The following is a 14,868-nucleotide window of genomic DNA, read 5'->3' as shown; positions in this document are numbered from 1 at the left end:
CAAACCAGCAACCTTCTTGCTGTGAGGCGATAGCACTAGTACTGCACCACCGCATCGCCATAATAATTTTTAATATTGTTGATGATAAATGCTATAATAGTAATAAATATAACCAAGAATACAGTTTATTAATAATAATAAATAACAACAACTACTACTATTATTGTTATTATTATTATTATTATTATAGATAAATGCTATAATAGTAACACATATAACCAACAAGTTTAATAATAATAATAATAATAATAATATTATTATTATTATTATTAATTAATAATAGTAGTAGTTGTTTTATTATTATTATTATTATTATTATTATTATTATTATTTAGATGATGATGATGATGATGATGATGATGATGATAACAAATGCTATAATAGCAATAAATATAACCAACAATTTTGTATAACAACTATTATTATTGATAACCAATGCTAACAGTGATAAACATAACCAACAATACGTTAATAATATTAACAACAACTATTATTATTAACATTAATATTAATAATAATATTAATAATAATAATAATAATAATAATAATAATAATAATTATTATTATTATTATTATTATTATTATTATTATTATTATTATTATTATTATTATTATAATTAGTTGTTGTTTTTATATTATTATTATTATTATTATTATTATTGATGATAACAAAGGCCATAATAGCAATAAATATAACCAACAATTGTATAACAACTATTATTATTGATAACAAATGCTATAACAATGATAAATATAACCAACAATACGTTAATAATAACAACTATTATTATTATTATTATCAACAAGTGCTATAATAGTAAATATAACCAACAGTACTGTTAAATAATAATAATAATAATAATAATAATAATAATAATAATAAGTTTCTTATGAAGGGCCAAAAACCAAAACAAACTAAAGATAAATATACCAAACTGTATTACAATAAGTTATGCTAAATTTCTAATTTAATAATATTTTTTTTAATTGTATAATATAAATAACATATGTTTTTACATTTTACTATGAACGTCTTACAATGAAAACATAATCCCTTTTAGGGAACATAATGGAGTTCAGTATCAATGTCTTGTGCATAGTCTTCTACCTGTCATGTAACCGGTTTTTTATGTTAAAATGTAAATACGGATTCATTCACAAAATTTACCGGATATATAATTTCAGTTTTTGGCAGCTCAACAATTAAACAAAGAAATAAAAGGTTATGTTGAATCAGAATTGACGATCTCGGTTTAAGGCATTTGCCCCAATCTTTCCCATCATTCTCCCTCAGATTTGGTGGTTTGACCCTAGTTTGAGCATCTCTGGTCTAAACATAATCACACAGATGATGCTTTTGCACTCACCGTCAGGTCACACGTCAATAAAACCACAATCTGCCTTTGATTATTTATGGATTGAAAGTTGGCCAGTTTGAGAACAAATGTACTGTTATATATAGAGAGACGCTGAAAGCAAAGAGCAGCTTTCGTGAGAGCTTATAATGACCACAAGAGCACACAGAATCTGGAGATAATCGCGATTCATCCCGGATGTTCAGCGTTTGACTGAAACTAATGAAGGACTGAAGGAAACGTACAGATCATCATTATATTCTGCAATCCTGTTATAACTGTAGCGTCTGTATCTGCAGATAATCACAGGACAGAAAGTGCAGAAGCTCTTATCAGACTGTCTGTGTGGCAAAACACCCATGAGTTCAGCTTACAGAAGGCACTCGCTTAATTGCTGCTGCTGGTAAATCTTTTTATGTCTACCTTTAAGATTATTATATATTTATTATTATTATTATTATTATTATTATTACCAGCTTTGAACATTAATTTGGTTTTATTGATGTGTGATGTGACATTGTGTGCAAAAGCATTATTTAAGTGATGAAGCCTCGGAAATATTAAGTTACGAATGCAAAATGAAGGCTGTATGGCAGCCTAAACCAGTCAAAACTACATGTAACGCTGTTCTTGCTAAAACATTATCATTATTATAATAATTAATGGGTAATAATATTAAGTTCATAATTATAATAATATTGTATTATGTTATTACATTACATGATATTAACAATTATTAAATTATTAAAAATAGGCAAGGCTTGCATTTGGCTGGTTAGGATTTAAAATATGTAAATATGTATATAAACATTTATTAAAGGAGGAGTTCAATTGAATTATGAAATTACAATTATAACCATGCCAGAACATGCACATAATTATAATTAACAATTATTTGGTGGTAATTTTGCTTTGACAAAGCACAAAAATGCACCCAATTAATAATGCCCAAACAATAATTAAGAGAAACAAGAGAAAATCTAATGTCTTTACGTTTGGCTGAAATTAAAACAAGTAAATAAAAATATTTGATCATCGATTATTAATTATTATTATGCATTTTATATCACATTATCATTTATTTTATTCATAGTCTAATTATTTTCATACATCAACTTATGAAAATATTTAAATAATAAATGTCAATAATAATGTTAATAATAATAATAATAATAATAACAATAATAATAATGATTATTACTACTATTACTACTACATTTTAAATACTTTCATTTGTATTATTTACTTTATATTATCATTAATACTATTATCATCATCATCATCATCATCATCACTGTTATTATTATTACTATTATTATTATTATTATTATTATTATTATTATTGCAAAAAATTGTTTATTTAAGAAATAGGCAAGGTTTGCATTTGGTTGTATAGGATTTAAACTGGTGTACATTTATTAAAAGGGTTCAATTAAACAAATTATGCAATTTTAATAACAGTATGTGCATGTTCGTTATGGCATGGTTATAATTGTAATTAGCATGTATTTGGTGGTAGTTTTGCTTTGACAAAGCACAACAAAAGTGCACAAAATTAATGTCCAAACTATATAGAGAAAAAAATATATATATAAAATAAAAACAGAAAATCTCATCTCTTTTAGTTTGGTTCTAATTAAAATAAATAATTATTAATTCCTATTAGGCATTTTATATTGTGACATCATTTATTTTAATATTTTATTAATATTTTTTAAATAACTTTTATACATGTATTACATTTACATTTAGTCATTTAGCAGACGCTTTTATCCAAAGCGACTTACAAGTGAGTTACAAGTTACAAGTATTATTACCTGTAAAAATTAATATGATAATAATTTAAATTATTGTTATTGTATTTTAATTACTTATTCAATCATATTTACGTTATCATCATCATCATATATTTTAATATTGTCCTTTAATTATGCATTTCATATTAATTTTGTAATATTTATTTTCATTAATAATAATTACTAGTTGTTATACATTTTATATTATACATTTAACTGAAACCAATACAATTAAATACTTTGTTATAACAAACATATATATCCTAATAATTATAAAAAAAGTGCTAGAATGATAAAACTTTTATTTCAATAGTAAAATATTAAAAATGGCAAGACACTCCAGGATGGTTGCCAAGTAATACCTAAAAATCTACACATAGTCTACAGAAGAACGCACATTTAACTAGGAATATGGAAAGTTCGCTTTATATGAATAAATATAAAAGAGCCAAAGTCTTCCATGTGAGAGTAAAGAAAGATCACCTCTCAAGGTTATTGATTATCAGCTGTTATGAAAACCAATAAAACCCTAACCAGTTTATCACTCATAAGCTTTAAAATGTCAAATTGCTCTTATCTAAATTGGCAGCACAAATATGTGATGCTGTTTGTGTTTAAAACGCCTCCACCTCGGCCCGTTCAGTGCTTTTGACTGTTTCAGAGTTTCAGCTCTTGTAAATGAGATTATGCTGCCGATTACTGCCATTAAACCATTACAACATCTGATAAGCTAATTGGGAATGATGGTTATTGTGACCTTTATGATGTTTGCAGGGCTCTCACTCAACAACCCATCATAAAGCAGATTAAGACTGGAAATCTGAGCGACTAAAGGTTTTCTGATTACATGTAGAAAAAGAAAACCCGCTTGCTTCAAACTGGTTTGATTTTAAGTTTTGCTTCTGTTGTATGCAAAGATATTCCTAAAAACGCTCTTAAAAAGCCTTTGACTCCCATTTTAACAACAAAAAAATACTCTATGGATGTTAATAGTTGTGTTTCCATCTACTATGTGAATTAAATATATTTGCAAAACTGGAATCTCAAAAAAACATTAGTAAATAAAGCAGCATTTACATCCAAAAGACAGCGGATGCCCTTCCAGCCGCAACCCAACACTGGGAAAAATGCATTAATATATATATATTTATTAAAGCATTAGTCTGGTTCTCTTACCGGGTGGATATCAATAAAAAGGCCATGTTCATCTTCACTTGGGCTCAATCCACTGACTGTGTCCAGTAGCTGCGGGTCAGCGTTATAAAAGTGCGGCTGAGAGATGAATGTTGGAGAACCTGAGATGGGGAGAGAAAATAATAAGGGAAGAAATGCTCCTAAAAAGCTTAAACGTATATAAAAAATAACAATAAATAAAAAATAATAATAAAAATAAATAAAAAGTTAAAGCTATGTGTAAGAGATCTAAAAAATAAAAATAAAAACAGATTTTATTGCATTTCAAATATCAATATATAATAAATGAACATGGATATTTCTAAAAATACAATTATAGCAATTTAAAATTGTATTTCCCATTTTGTGATGAATAATCAAATTTCTCCTCCCTTTAATCAACTTATGTTTTTTGTGTGCCCCAACCCCCCCTCCCCCTTTTTTTCACAACAAACTCGAGAAAACAAGTGATAAGTGACAAGGAAAAAGTAATGCTAAACAACAAGAAAAGGAAATAAAAAAAGGAGAAATTAATTAGTAACAAGATAAAAATATGAACAAAGAGAACAAAAAAGGAAAAAAGACAAGGAAGGGAAGAAAAATAAAGAGGACAGAAAATAAAAATAAAAGGAAAGTGAAAAATAAAAAAAATAAAAATCGAAGGAATGAAATAAGAGAAATGAAAAAGAAAATAAGGGAAAACAAAAGGAGACTAAAGCAAAGAAAGATGAAAAAGAAAAATGGAAAAGGAAAAAAAACAAAGAAAGTAGTATACAAAGAAAATTAAAAAAAAAAAAGCTGAAAAAAGAAAAAAGCAAACAAAGAGACCAACAGGATGTAAAAGATGAACAAAAGAAACCATGAAAAAAAAAAAGTTACAAAAAAAAGAATTAAAAATGGAAAATGAGGGGAAAAAAGCATAATACAAAAGATAAACAAAAATAGGAAAAAAAAAAAAAAAAAAAAGGTAAGAAAATGAAAAAAAAAAAATTTAATTGCTTTTCATTTTTAATAAAAAAAAAAAATTGCATTAAAGCACTAGACTGTTGTAGCATCTGACCGTGTCTGCAGGAGCTGACGTTCAGCAGGCCCGACTGCCTGCACGGACAGAATCCTTCATTTGGAGGAAAGTCTGCCCCGTTTGCAAACAGAGTTTTCGGAGAGACGTATCGGAAAACGGGAATCCCACTGGACACCAGCGGCCGCTGATACACCAGCTCCATCGACCTGACACACACAAGCTCATTATGGGCTGTTCTCATTTCACTTCATTACTTAAAGCAAACATTTTCATTTTGATTTTAGACTGGGTTCACACTTTTTCCACTTCCAAAGTCAGATTTAAGCACTTTACAGGTGCACATTCAAACTTTTCTAGCAATTTAGTTGGGTAAATTACAGAAATATACACATACAGCATCACATTACATCAGATGACATTTGTTATAGTATTCTATAGAATAGCATAGTATAAATTTTCCTTGGAATACTTTAATTTGTCAGATAAACAATGAATAATTTCAACTTTTAAAAATAATTTACTAATTTACTAGAAATCTTATAATCTTAATTCTCACCTTTTATTTAAATATATTTCAATTTCATGCATTGGTCACACGTAAAGTGGTAATGTCTATGCACTATAAATAAATAAATAAACAAAATACAAATTAATTAATAATAAATTTAATTAAAATAAACTATTAAATAAAATGTTATATTAATATAGAAATACTTATAATTAATATTTTTAATTGATATTTATTATTGCATATGTACATATATGCATATTTCATATTATGACACTTTAATTTACTTGCATCTTAAAGCAGTCAACTTACATCTTAAATTTGTTTATTTTAAAATATTTATAAATGAATATAAAATACATTTCATGCATTGTTCACTTATGAAGTTGTAATGTCCATGCACTTAAAATAAATATTTAATAAATAAAACTTAAGTAAAAAACAAAATTAAACAAATAAAGAAAGTTTAAAAAATAAAATAAATAAGTAAATAACAAAATTAAACAAATAAAGAAAGTTTAAAAAAATAAAATAAATAACAAAATTAAACAAATAAAGAAAGTTTAAAAAATAAAATAAATAAATAAGTAAATAACAAAATTAAACAAATAAAGAAAGTTTAAAAAATAAAATAAATAAATAACAAAATTAAACAAATAAAGAAAGTTTAAAAAATAAAATAAATAAATAAGTTAATAACAAAATTAAACAAATAAAGAAAGTTTAAAAAAATAAAATAAATAAATAAATAAAAAAATAAAAAATTATATATATATATATATATATATATATATATATATATATATATATATATATATATATATATATATATATATATATATATATATATATATATATATATATTTGGATAAATGAAAAAGAAAAATCAATAAAATTAAGTGTGGATTAAATTAGACTTATAAATTATAATTCCATATTTAGTTTATATTTAAGCACTTTATTCAAACCATGAAAACATGATTTAAGCATTTTCAAAAATTTCCAGCACCCAAACAAACCCTGTTTTAGAGGAGCCTCAGTGAAAGGCACAGGATGTTTTTATAGCACTATGGGCTCTTATTTTTTTTTGGTGCTCTTGAGTGCTCACCGGCAGGCGTCGGGGCTGTAGAAGGGCATGGTGGTCTCTTTGGTCATAAAAGGAGGCCACATCTGACCCGCTGTGCCGTTGATCATATTACACTGATCAGACCTCCAGTAATCCACCTGCACACATTAAACACAGCATTTCCTGCTCAACACGTGACGGCTGTGTCCAAATCACACACACAATCACTTCTATACATATAGCAGATGAGGAATTAACATTTACATGCACCAAGGGATTCTGGGATTTCTGATGCTAACAGGAGGATGCGCTGGAAAAACATTTAATATATTAGAAAAAAAAATAAAAATAAAAAGTCTTTGGAAATACATTTATAACATTAAATAAATGACACACTTATTTTATTGCCGTTTTATGCAGGAAAAGAAAAATGGACAAATTAAAGAATAAAAATAAACAACATTAACAAATGAAAAGAAAAAATTAAAAAATAAGGAAAAATGAAGGAATTTAAGCAAAACAATTAAATGACTATGGACATTAAGTGACAAATACGATTCTTTTCATCAATTTTATTGTATTCATTAATAGTAGGGAAACACAGAAAATAAAAGAAAAAGTAAACTGAATAATTAAAAGAGAAAAGAAAAAAACTAATCAGTTGGGAAAATGAGAATAAAAGATGGGAAAATGGGGGAAATGCATTAAATACAATCAGTGTTAAAGTTGCTTTTCTAAATAATAAAGTAACATTAATAAAGGGATCAAGGGAAGAAATAAAACATTATAAAAGTTAAAATGTGAACAGAAAATGTTCATGCTGTGTTCACACCAGACACTGCTTGAGTGAATAAATCGTGCTATTCATGTTAGACGCGTGAATGTTGAGTTTAGCTTCATTCAGGTGTCAAATTTCCTTCACAACAGACGCAGACTCATCAACTCCTCCAGAAACTATACCTGGATGACGGAGGTTTTCAGTGGTGCTTCTGTAAGAGGTTAAATGATCATATGCATTTGTTTATTCGATTAAACATGTCTTTTTGACTCAGGAAGGTCCATACTGACTCCAAAGGCAGATACTGATTAGATCAGGGCCTGGTGTGTGGACTTTGGGGGTTTTATGATGTGGTCACATTTTGATTGGTCAGTTTAAACGTCTCAGCATTTGGGCTTTAGGCTGTACTCACACTAGGTACAGTTGCCTCGAACCGGGCCAAAGCACGATTGTCCCCCCTCCCGTCTCCCCTGACGGCCCGCACTCACACACAATCCTCGGCGCGCTTACGTCATCGCTGCTGCGCTGTTCAGTGAGAAGCGCTCTCTCACTCAGCAGCACAGTGGAGATTGCTCTAGTTATATCGTGTCAGTGGTTTGATATGCAGTGACACGCAGTCAAATATTTCGCCAAACAGTCCTAAGGGATGCGGGGACACAGTCAGATATTTCACTGAACAGATCCGCCACTTTTGGCGCTCATAAACAGTCATAAAGCTCTCGTGCTGCAGGAATGAGGAGGTCTGCTGAAGGTGCAGCTGTCGTGCAGTGAGAGGTTTGCGTCTTTAATAAACTACTGCAGTTTGCGTTCACTGAACAGTCAGATTGATTAATAAATCCATATGAAACAGTCCCTTAAAAGTCACGTCTCGCTTTCAGTTTCGGGCTTTGGCGCGTTTTGCACTCACACTACAAGCCAAAGCCCAAGTGAACTGCACTCACACCTCTTCCAACCGGGCCAGAGCCGGCCAAGTGAACTATGCCTGAGCCCGATTCAGCACACTCACACTTCTCAAACGAACTGGGAAACGGGCCTGGGAACAGTACGGATGGCATAGTGTGAGTAGGCCCTTAGTCACATGGTCAAGAGAGATACAAAATAGGTGTAAAACTCTGCTCTGCCTCTTCTGCTCTGCTCCTCTCCTCCTCTGGAGTCCATCTTCTCTGCCTCTTTGAGGCCCACTTGCTCTCTTTGTCTCTCCTTCTACCTCTGGTCACTTTAATTTTACATTTAAGCTGGGTACAATTTATATAATATCTTTATCAATTCATATTTTACCATTTAATACAGTTATTTAGTAATTAATTCAGTTGTAACCAGAGAATTATCGTCATTAAATCTCATTTTCAAGTATTTGTGAATTGCTTTTGATTTAACATCAACATTTAATAGTTCCATATTGCAATACAGTACAATCACATAATATTAACGCTCTGTTTATAGCTATTAATACTGCCCTGATTTCCATTATTGGTATGAGATTGCAGAAGAATGGTTTGTCTAGAAATGTACAGTTTACCATCATGCTGATAACTTTAGTCACTCGGCAGAACTACAGTTCGAACCGCTGTGGTTCAAAACCCATTCTTACACTTCCGACCGAGCTGAGCCCAGTTTGATGAGCTGTTCTCCGGTGTCGGCAGGAGGATTTCCCCTCGGGACACCATTCATTCATTCATTTTCTTGTCGGCCAAGTCCCTTTATTAATCCGGGGACGCCACAGCGGAATGAACCGCCAACTTATCCAGCAAGTTTTTTTTACGGTAAAAAAAAAAGCTGTTTTTTACAGCCGCAACCCATCTATGGGGAAACATCCACATACACATACACACACACACTCATACACTACGGACAATTTAGCCTACACAATTCACCTGTACCGCATGTGTTTGGACTGTGGGGGAAACCGGAGCACCCGGAAGAAACCCACACGAATGCAGGGAGAACATGCAAACTCCACACAGAAACGCCAACTGAGCCGAGGTTCGAACCAGTGACCTTCTTGCTGTGAGGCAACAGCACTACCTACTGCGCCACTGCCTCGCCCTCGGGACACCAACAGGTGCTAAATCAATCACGCCCCTACTAGAGCAAGCTCCTGATTGGTCGACGTGATTTTCAAGTTCAGATTTTCCAACTCAAGCGATTCACATGTCAAACACACAGAACGCTCAATTCACACAAACCACATCATATGCACGAATCGCCTTGTTTGCGCAAATCGTGCCACAGGATGTCTATTGTCGCATCTTTGCATTGACTTAACATGTAATTACCCGTGTTTGATGCTTCATCTGCGTCTGGGGTGTGAACACACTACTACCGTTTACCCAAAAAGAATGCAGACTTGAGCAAAAGAGATAGAACAGATGTACATAACTTACTAAATTAAGCACAGATTTCTTTTTTATGCAAGTATTTTTACTGAGCTCAATTTAAACGTTTTTTTCAGGGTAATTATTTGGCATTAAACTCATAACGATAAACTCATGCAATCAATCTTGCATCATTTTTATAATCAAAATGCATGCGTTTTTTTCTTACATTTTTGAGGCCGTTCCAGGAGTCCACCATGTGCACCTTGCGGATGTCGTCTCGGCCGGTGAAGATGGTGAACAGCCCCGTGTTGGAGTTATTAAACTACAGAGAGGAAAAAAACAAATGCTGAAAATCAGCAACTGAACTGGATGATGGAGCTATGATGGAATATTAAATGAGCAAACAGTGGGCGTGGCTTATTTTTTTCGATTGTATCCCACTGCTCTTGGGACTTATTTAAAAGGTAACGCACATCAGCAAATAAGCCAAATTTGCCGCTGGACGGGAGCATGCCGGGCAGGTATTTGTTGAGGAAGTCCACTAGTTTGCTGTCATAGCCCCACATCAGCTCTCCTACTGGTTTGGTCAGGAACGGACCCTCGTTAAAGGTCTTGAAGGTGGTGCTGAGCAGAAGGCGGATGGGAAACGGCATGTTCTCCATCATCACTGATGCTCCCTGAGGAAAGAGCACAAACAGCAGCACCCAAATAAACTAATTATAATACGAGTTTCTTAAAATGATACTTAGTATGACGATTCCATAATTACATTTGAATATGATTTTAAAAAAAATAATAATTTAAATTAGTCGTTTAATTTCAAATGAATTTGAAAACTATGCAATAAAAGAAACATTGAGAATTTTTACCTCAGAAGTTTTAAAAATAAGCTTTGTATAAAAAAAATTTAAATAAATTAATAAAAAAAAAAGTTTCTTTTTAAATCCGAAACATGCACACACAAACGACACTGAAAAAAATATTTCTGCAAAATTGTTGCAAACTATTTATTTGGGCTGAATTTAAATAAACTGCACTAAATTTAGTAATGTTCAACTTCATTTGCTTGTTTAAATTCAGCCTAAATATATTGTTTACAACCACTTACCTTACAAACATTTAGTAAATCTAATGAATCATCTTTGAATCATCTTATTTCTGTGCATGTCACATTCAAAAACTACAGAAAAAAAAAAATTTAAAAAAAATTTCATTTGAATTTTTGAAAACTACACCGAAACAATCATTTAAATCTAAAAAAAAGTTTGCAATTTAAATTTAAATTAAAAGTTTTTTTTAAAAAAAATTCAATTAAAATAAGGCATAATTGAAAACAAACAAACAAACAAAAACATCCTTTTAAGTTTGAAAAATTTACAGAAAACTAATATATATATATATATATATATATATATATATATATATATATATATATATATATATATATATATATATATATATATATATATATATATATATATATATATATATATATATAGTTTTATTTAAAATTAAAAAAACCATACAATAAGAAAACTTTAAATGAAAAGCTTAAAAATAAGCTTTGATATTTGAAAACTGCAAATAACAAAAAAATAAATAAAATAAAAAGTTCCTTATTTAAATTTGAAAACTGCACACACAAATTAAACATTTCTCATTTGAATCTGAAAAGTCTCTCGTTTATGGAAAACAAATAATTTGAATATGAACTCAAAAGTTTTGAAAAAATAAGCTTCTTTGCATACAGAAAAAATAAACGTGCTGGTTTAAATTTGAAAGCACACGAAAATAAACTAAATGCGCTTTAAAAATTTAGATTTCATGCGTTTTTGAAAAATAAAATGTGATCTTTGCAAACCATAGATGGGGGGGGATTGTTGCTCATTAAAAAAAATGTAATTAATTTGCAACCCACACACACCACACAATTTTTTTTTTTTTAAAACCACCGATTTACAAAAAAAAAATAATAATAATAATAATAAAATTTATTTATTCATTCATTTTTTATTTAATTAAATATGAATATAAAAAACGAAAAGCAAACAAAATAGTTTCTTGTTTGAATTTTAGAAATCACCATTTTTATTTTAATAAGAACCATTTAAATGAATAAATACATAATAAAATAAAAACTTCAATGCAAGTATTAAAAAAAAAAAAAAAAAAAAAAAAAAAAGAGTAAAATACAAGTAATAAGTATCTGATTTGGATTTTTAAAAACTCATAACAAATTTTGAAAAATACAAAAATAATTATTTGGACTTTTGAAAACTCAAACGTTGGTTGGTTTTTCCAAAACCACATATACTTTAAGATTCACAGAAGTTAAAAAAGCAAACAAACAAATTCTTATTTAAAACTACACACAACGTTTTTTCACAATTTCGCACTCAATTGTTTTCTTTGTTGATTTTAGATGTGCTTTCCCAGCTGACATCTGAAAAGTGCATCTCTGCAGTTTTAAACACTTAACTGATTTTACTGCTGTATTTCATGCGTCACACTGATATCAGCTAATCCTCACTCTGACTAAACCTGGAAACATCCTGCAACATGTAGATTGACACATTTCGGATGCATCTACATACAGTGCAGTGTTTGTTTTATACAGTGATTTTATTCACTGTGATTTTTTTTAATATTCCTTTAAATAAATTATAATTGTACAAACAGAAAGACTCCGATTATTTAGACCGTAATACAAATTATATTCATCACTAATTTCTCATTACTACCACAAACAAGCAAAAAAAAAAAAAAAATGTAATAAATGAATAAATAAAAATGGAAACAAAAATGCCACAAAAACACATCAATAAATTAAGGAAAATGAAATGCAAATAAAATAATAAATAAAATTAATAAATAATAATAAATTTAAAAACTAATTATTAAATAAAATATGGAAATAAAAACATCAAAATTCAATTAAAAATAAAGGAAAAAGGAAATACAAATAAAAATGTAAAAAATAAATAAATAAAATTAAAATAAATAAAATAAATAAATATGGAAATACAAATAAATAACACAAAATGCATCAATTAAGAAAATAAAAAATAACTAAATTAAAAAAAAAACAAGTAAATAAACCACATGAATAAATAAACCAATAAATTAATTCATAAATAAACAGTAATTTTCAGAACTGATTAATAAAATATATTTTAAAAATTTATATATTTTACATCATTAACCCACATTGTAATTTTAAAAATCAATCAAAACTCAGATTCACTCACTGAGATCAGATCAAATTGACCTTTTTAAACAGTTCAAAAGCTCCTGAAGGAATTCTGTCACTCTGCATTAGAGACGAGTGCATCTAGTTCTTCATCAAAAACAGCAGAATATAATATATAAAATGTCAGATTCTCACCAGCACCAGCATATTAGGGATGGTGACCACATCAGACTCGTCACCTACAGACATGCTCTCCTCAAAGAAATACTGACGATACTCCTTATATGACACCGTGTGGTTTTCATGAAACGTGATGTTGTCCTTCCAGCGATTTTCTCTGAAAAACGGTCAGAAAATGTGCTTTAGGAAAATAATAATGATAAACATACTGCAAGCAGCAATTACCGGGGGTTAAGCATTTTAGCAAGGTAAGGTTATATAGCAGTTAGTAAGTCTTTAAGTAGTTTATTCAACAATAATAATAATAAAAATAATAATAATAATAATAAAGTAGCTGCTAACTTATATTTAAGATATTTCTACAAAAATTTTTTTTAAATAAAATAAAAAAAACTGTCCTAAAGTTTGAACAGCAAAATGGTATTCAGTTTAAATTGCAAAATTAATTCACATTAAACCAACATTTAGACGAATTTACATTTTTATTAATTTAATTTTAAATGGAATTTATGATGAGTATGTAAATTCTGCAGGACAGCTGTGGCCCTTAGACTTTACACAGACATTATTATTATTTTTTTTAAATCATACTTTGCAAAATCAAATTAATACAAGTTATTGAAGCTATATTAAAAAAAACTGCCGTAAACTGATTTAATCTCAACTAAAACTTTTATTGCCAGAATTATTTTTAATGTCACTTAACAATTTTTCCAATTTAAATTACTTTATTGCAATTGAATTTTATGCAAAAACCTTGCTTAATGACAAAGGAATTCCCAAATAGTAAGAAATAATTTTAGTTATTTTAGTTTTTTTTTTTTTTTTTTTTTTTTTACTTTTAATAGATAGTGCAGAGAATTGACAGGAAATAGTTGGGAGCAGCAAGAGGGGAAGAGTCGGCAAAGAACCGTGAGCCGGGAATCAAACTCAGGTTGCTGTGAGCAGCATAGTGCTTTACGTCGGCTCACTTAACCACTAGGCTTAGTACCAACGTAAGAAATGTTTTCAATTGTTTTATTTTTTGTTTTTTTAAATACACAATAAATGAATTAAAAAAATTTTTTAAACTAATGCAAATACATTCTCCATAAATACAATTTGTCCAATTTTGCATATTCCTCAAATTATAATAATACTAAGAAAAATATTAAACAACAACAAATAATAATTAAATGAAACTAAATATAAAAACACCTTGAACAGCAACTACACCAATTATTTTCTTTGTTCTCCATTTCCACCTGAATATACGCTCATATATATATATATATATATATATATATATATATACTCCCCCTTCCCCATTAGCCAATCACTCTCCACAGTTAATGAGCATAATGTCAATCACCCATAGCAAAAAGCTCAGCTCTGTCACGCTTCTATTCAAACTGCTCTATAATCCCCAGTAAAGTTTCTCTCTGCAGCTTTATAAAACTTTTACAGTAATTTAGAGAACCCCTCGCTAAGTGTTTTCAATACA

At 29.2% G+C, this 14,868-nt stretch overlaps 2 protein-coding genes and 1 long non-coding RNA gene across 6 annotated transcripts in view; 1 reads left to right on the top strand and 2 right to left on the bottom strand.

Moving 5' to 3' along the window:
* The window catches only part of myo18b (myosin XVIIIB), an 880,426-nt gene that overhangs the window by 540,922 nt on the left and 324,636 nt on the right, over positions 1 to 14,868 (bottom strand). The window lies entirely within an intron of this gene.
* LOC147842218 (uncharacterized) overlaps positions 1 to 14,868 on the top strand; it is a 167,245-nt gene that overhangs the window by 113,672 nt on the left and 38,705 nt on the right. The window lies entirely within an intron of this gene.
* The window catches only part of scarb1 (scavenger receptor class B, member 1), a 45,501-nt gene that overhangs the window by 18,752 nt on the left and 11,881 nt on the right, over positions 1 to 14,868 (bottom strand). For all 4 annotated transcript variants that reach the window (NM_198921.2, XM_087268996.1, XM_087268997.1 and 1 more), the window contains 6 exon segments: positions 4,328 to 4,446; positions 5,385 to 5,551; positions 6,962 to 7,077; positions 10,242 to 10,337; positions 10,489 to 10,692; positions 13,401 to 13,542. In NM_198921.2, the coding sequence (NP_944603.2) occupies positions 4,328 to 4,446; positions 5,385 to 5,551; positions 6,962 to 7,077; positions 10,242 to 10,337; positions 10,489 to 10,692; positions 13,401 to 13,542 (844 nt within the window).

This window comes from Danio rerio, chromosome 10 (genome assembly GCF_052040795.2).
Source record: "Danio rerio strain M-AB ecotype USA chromosome 10, GRCz13ab, whole genome shotgun sequence".
Lineage (NCBI taxonomy): Eukaryota > Metazoa > Chordata > Actinopteri > Cypriniformes > Danionidae > Danio > Danio rerio.
The sequence above is the reverse complement of the archived record's forward strand: the minus strand, read 5'-3'. Positions and strand labels throughout refer to the sequence as shown.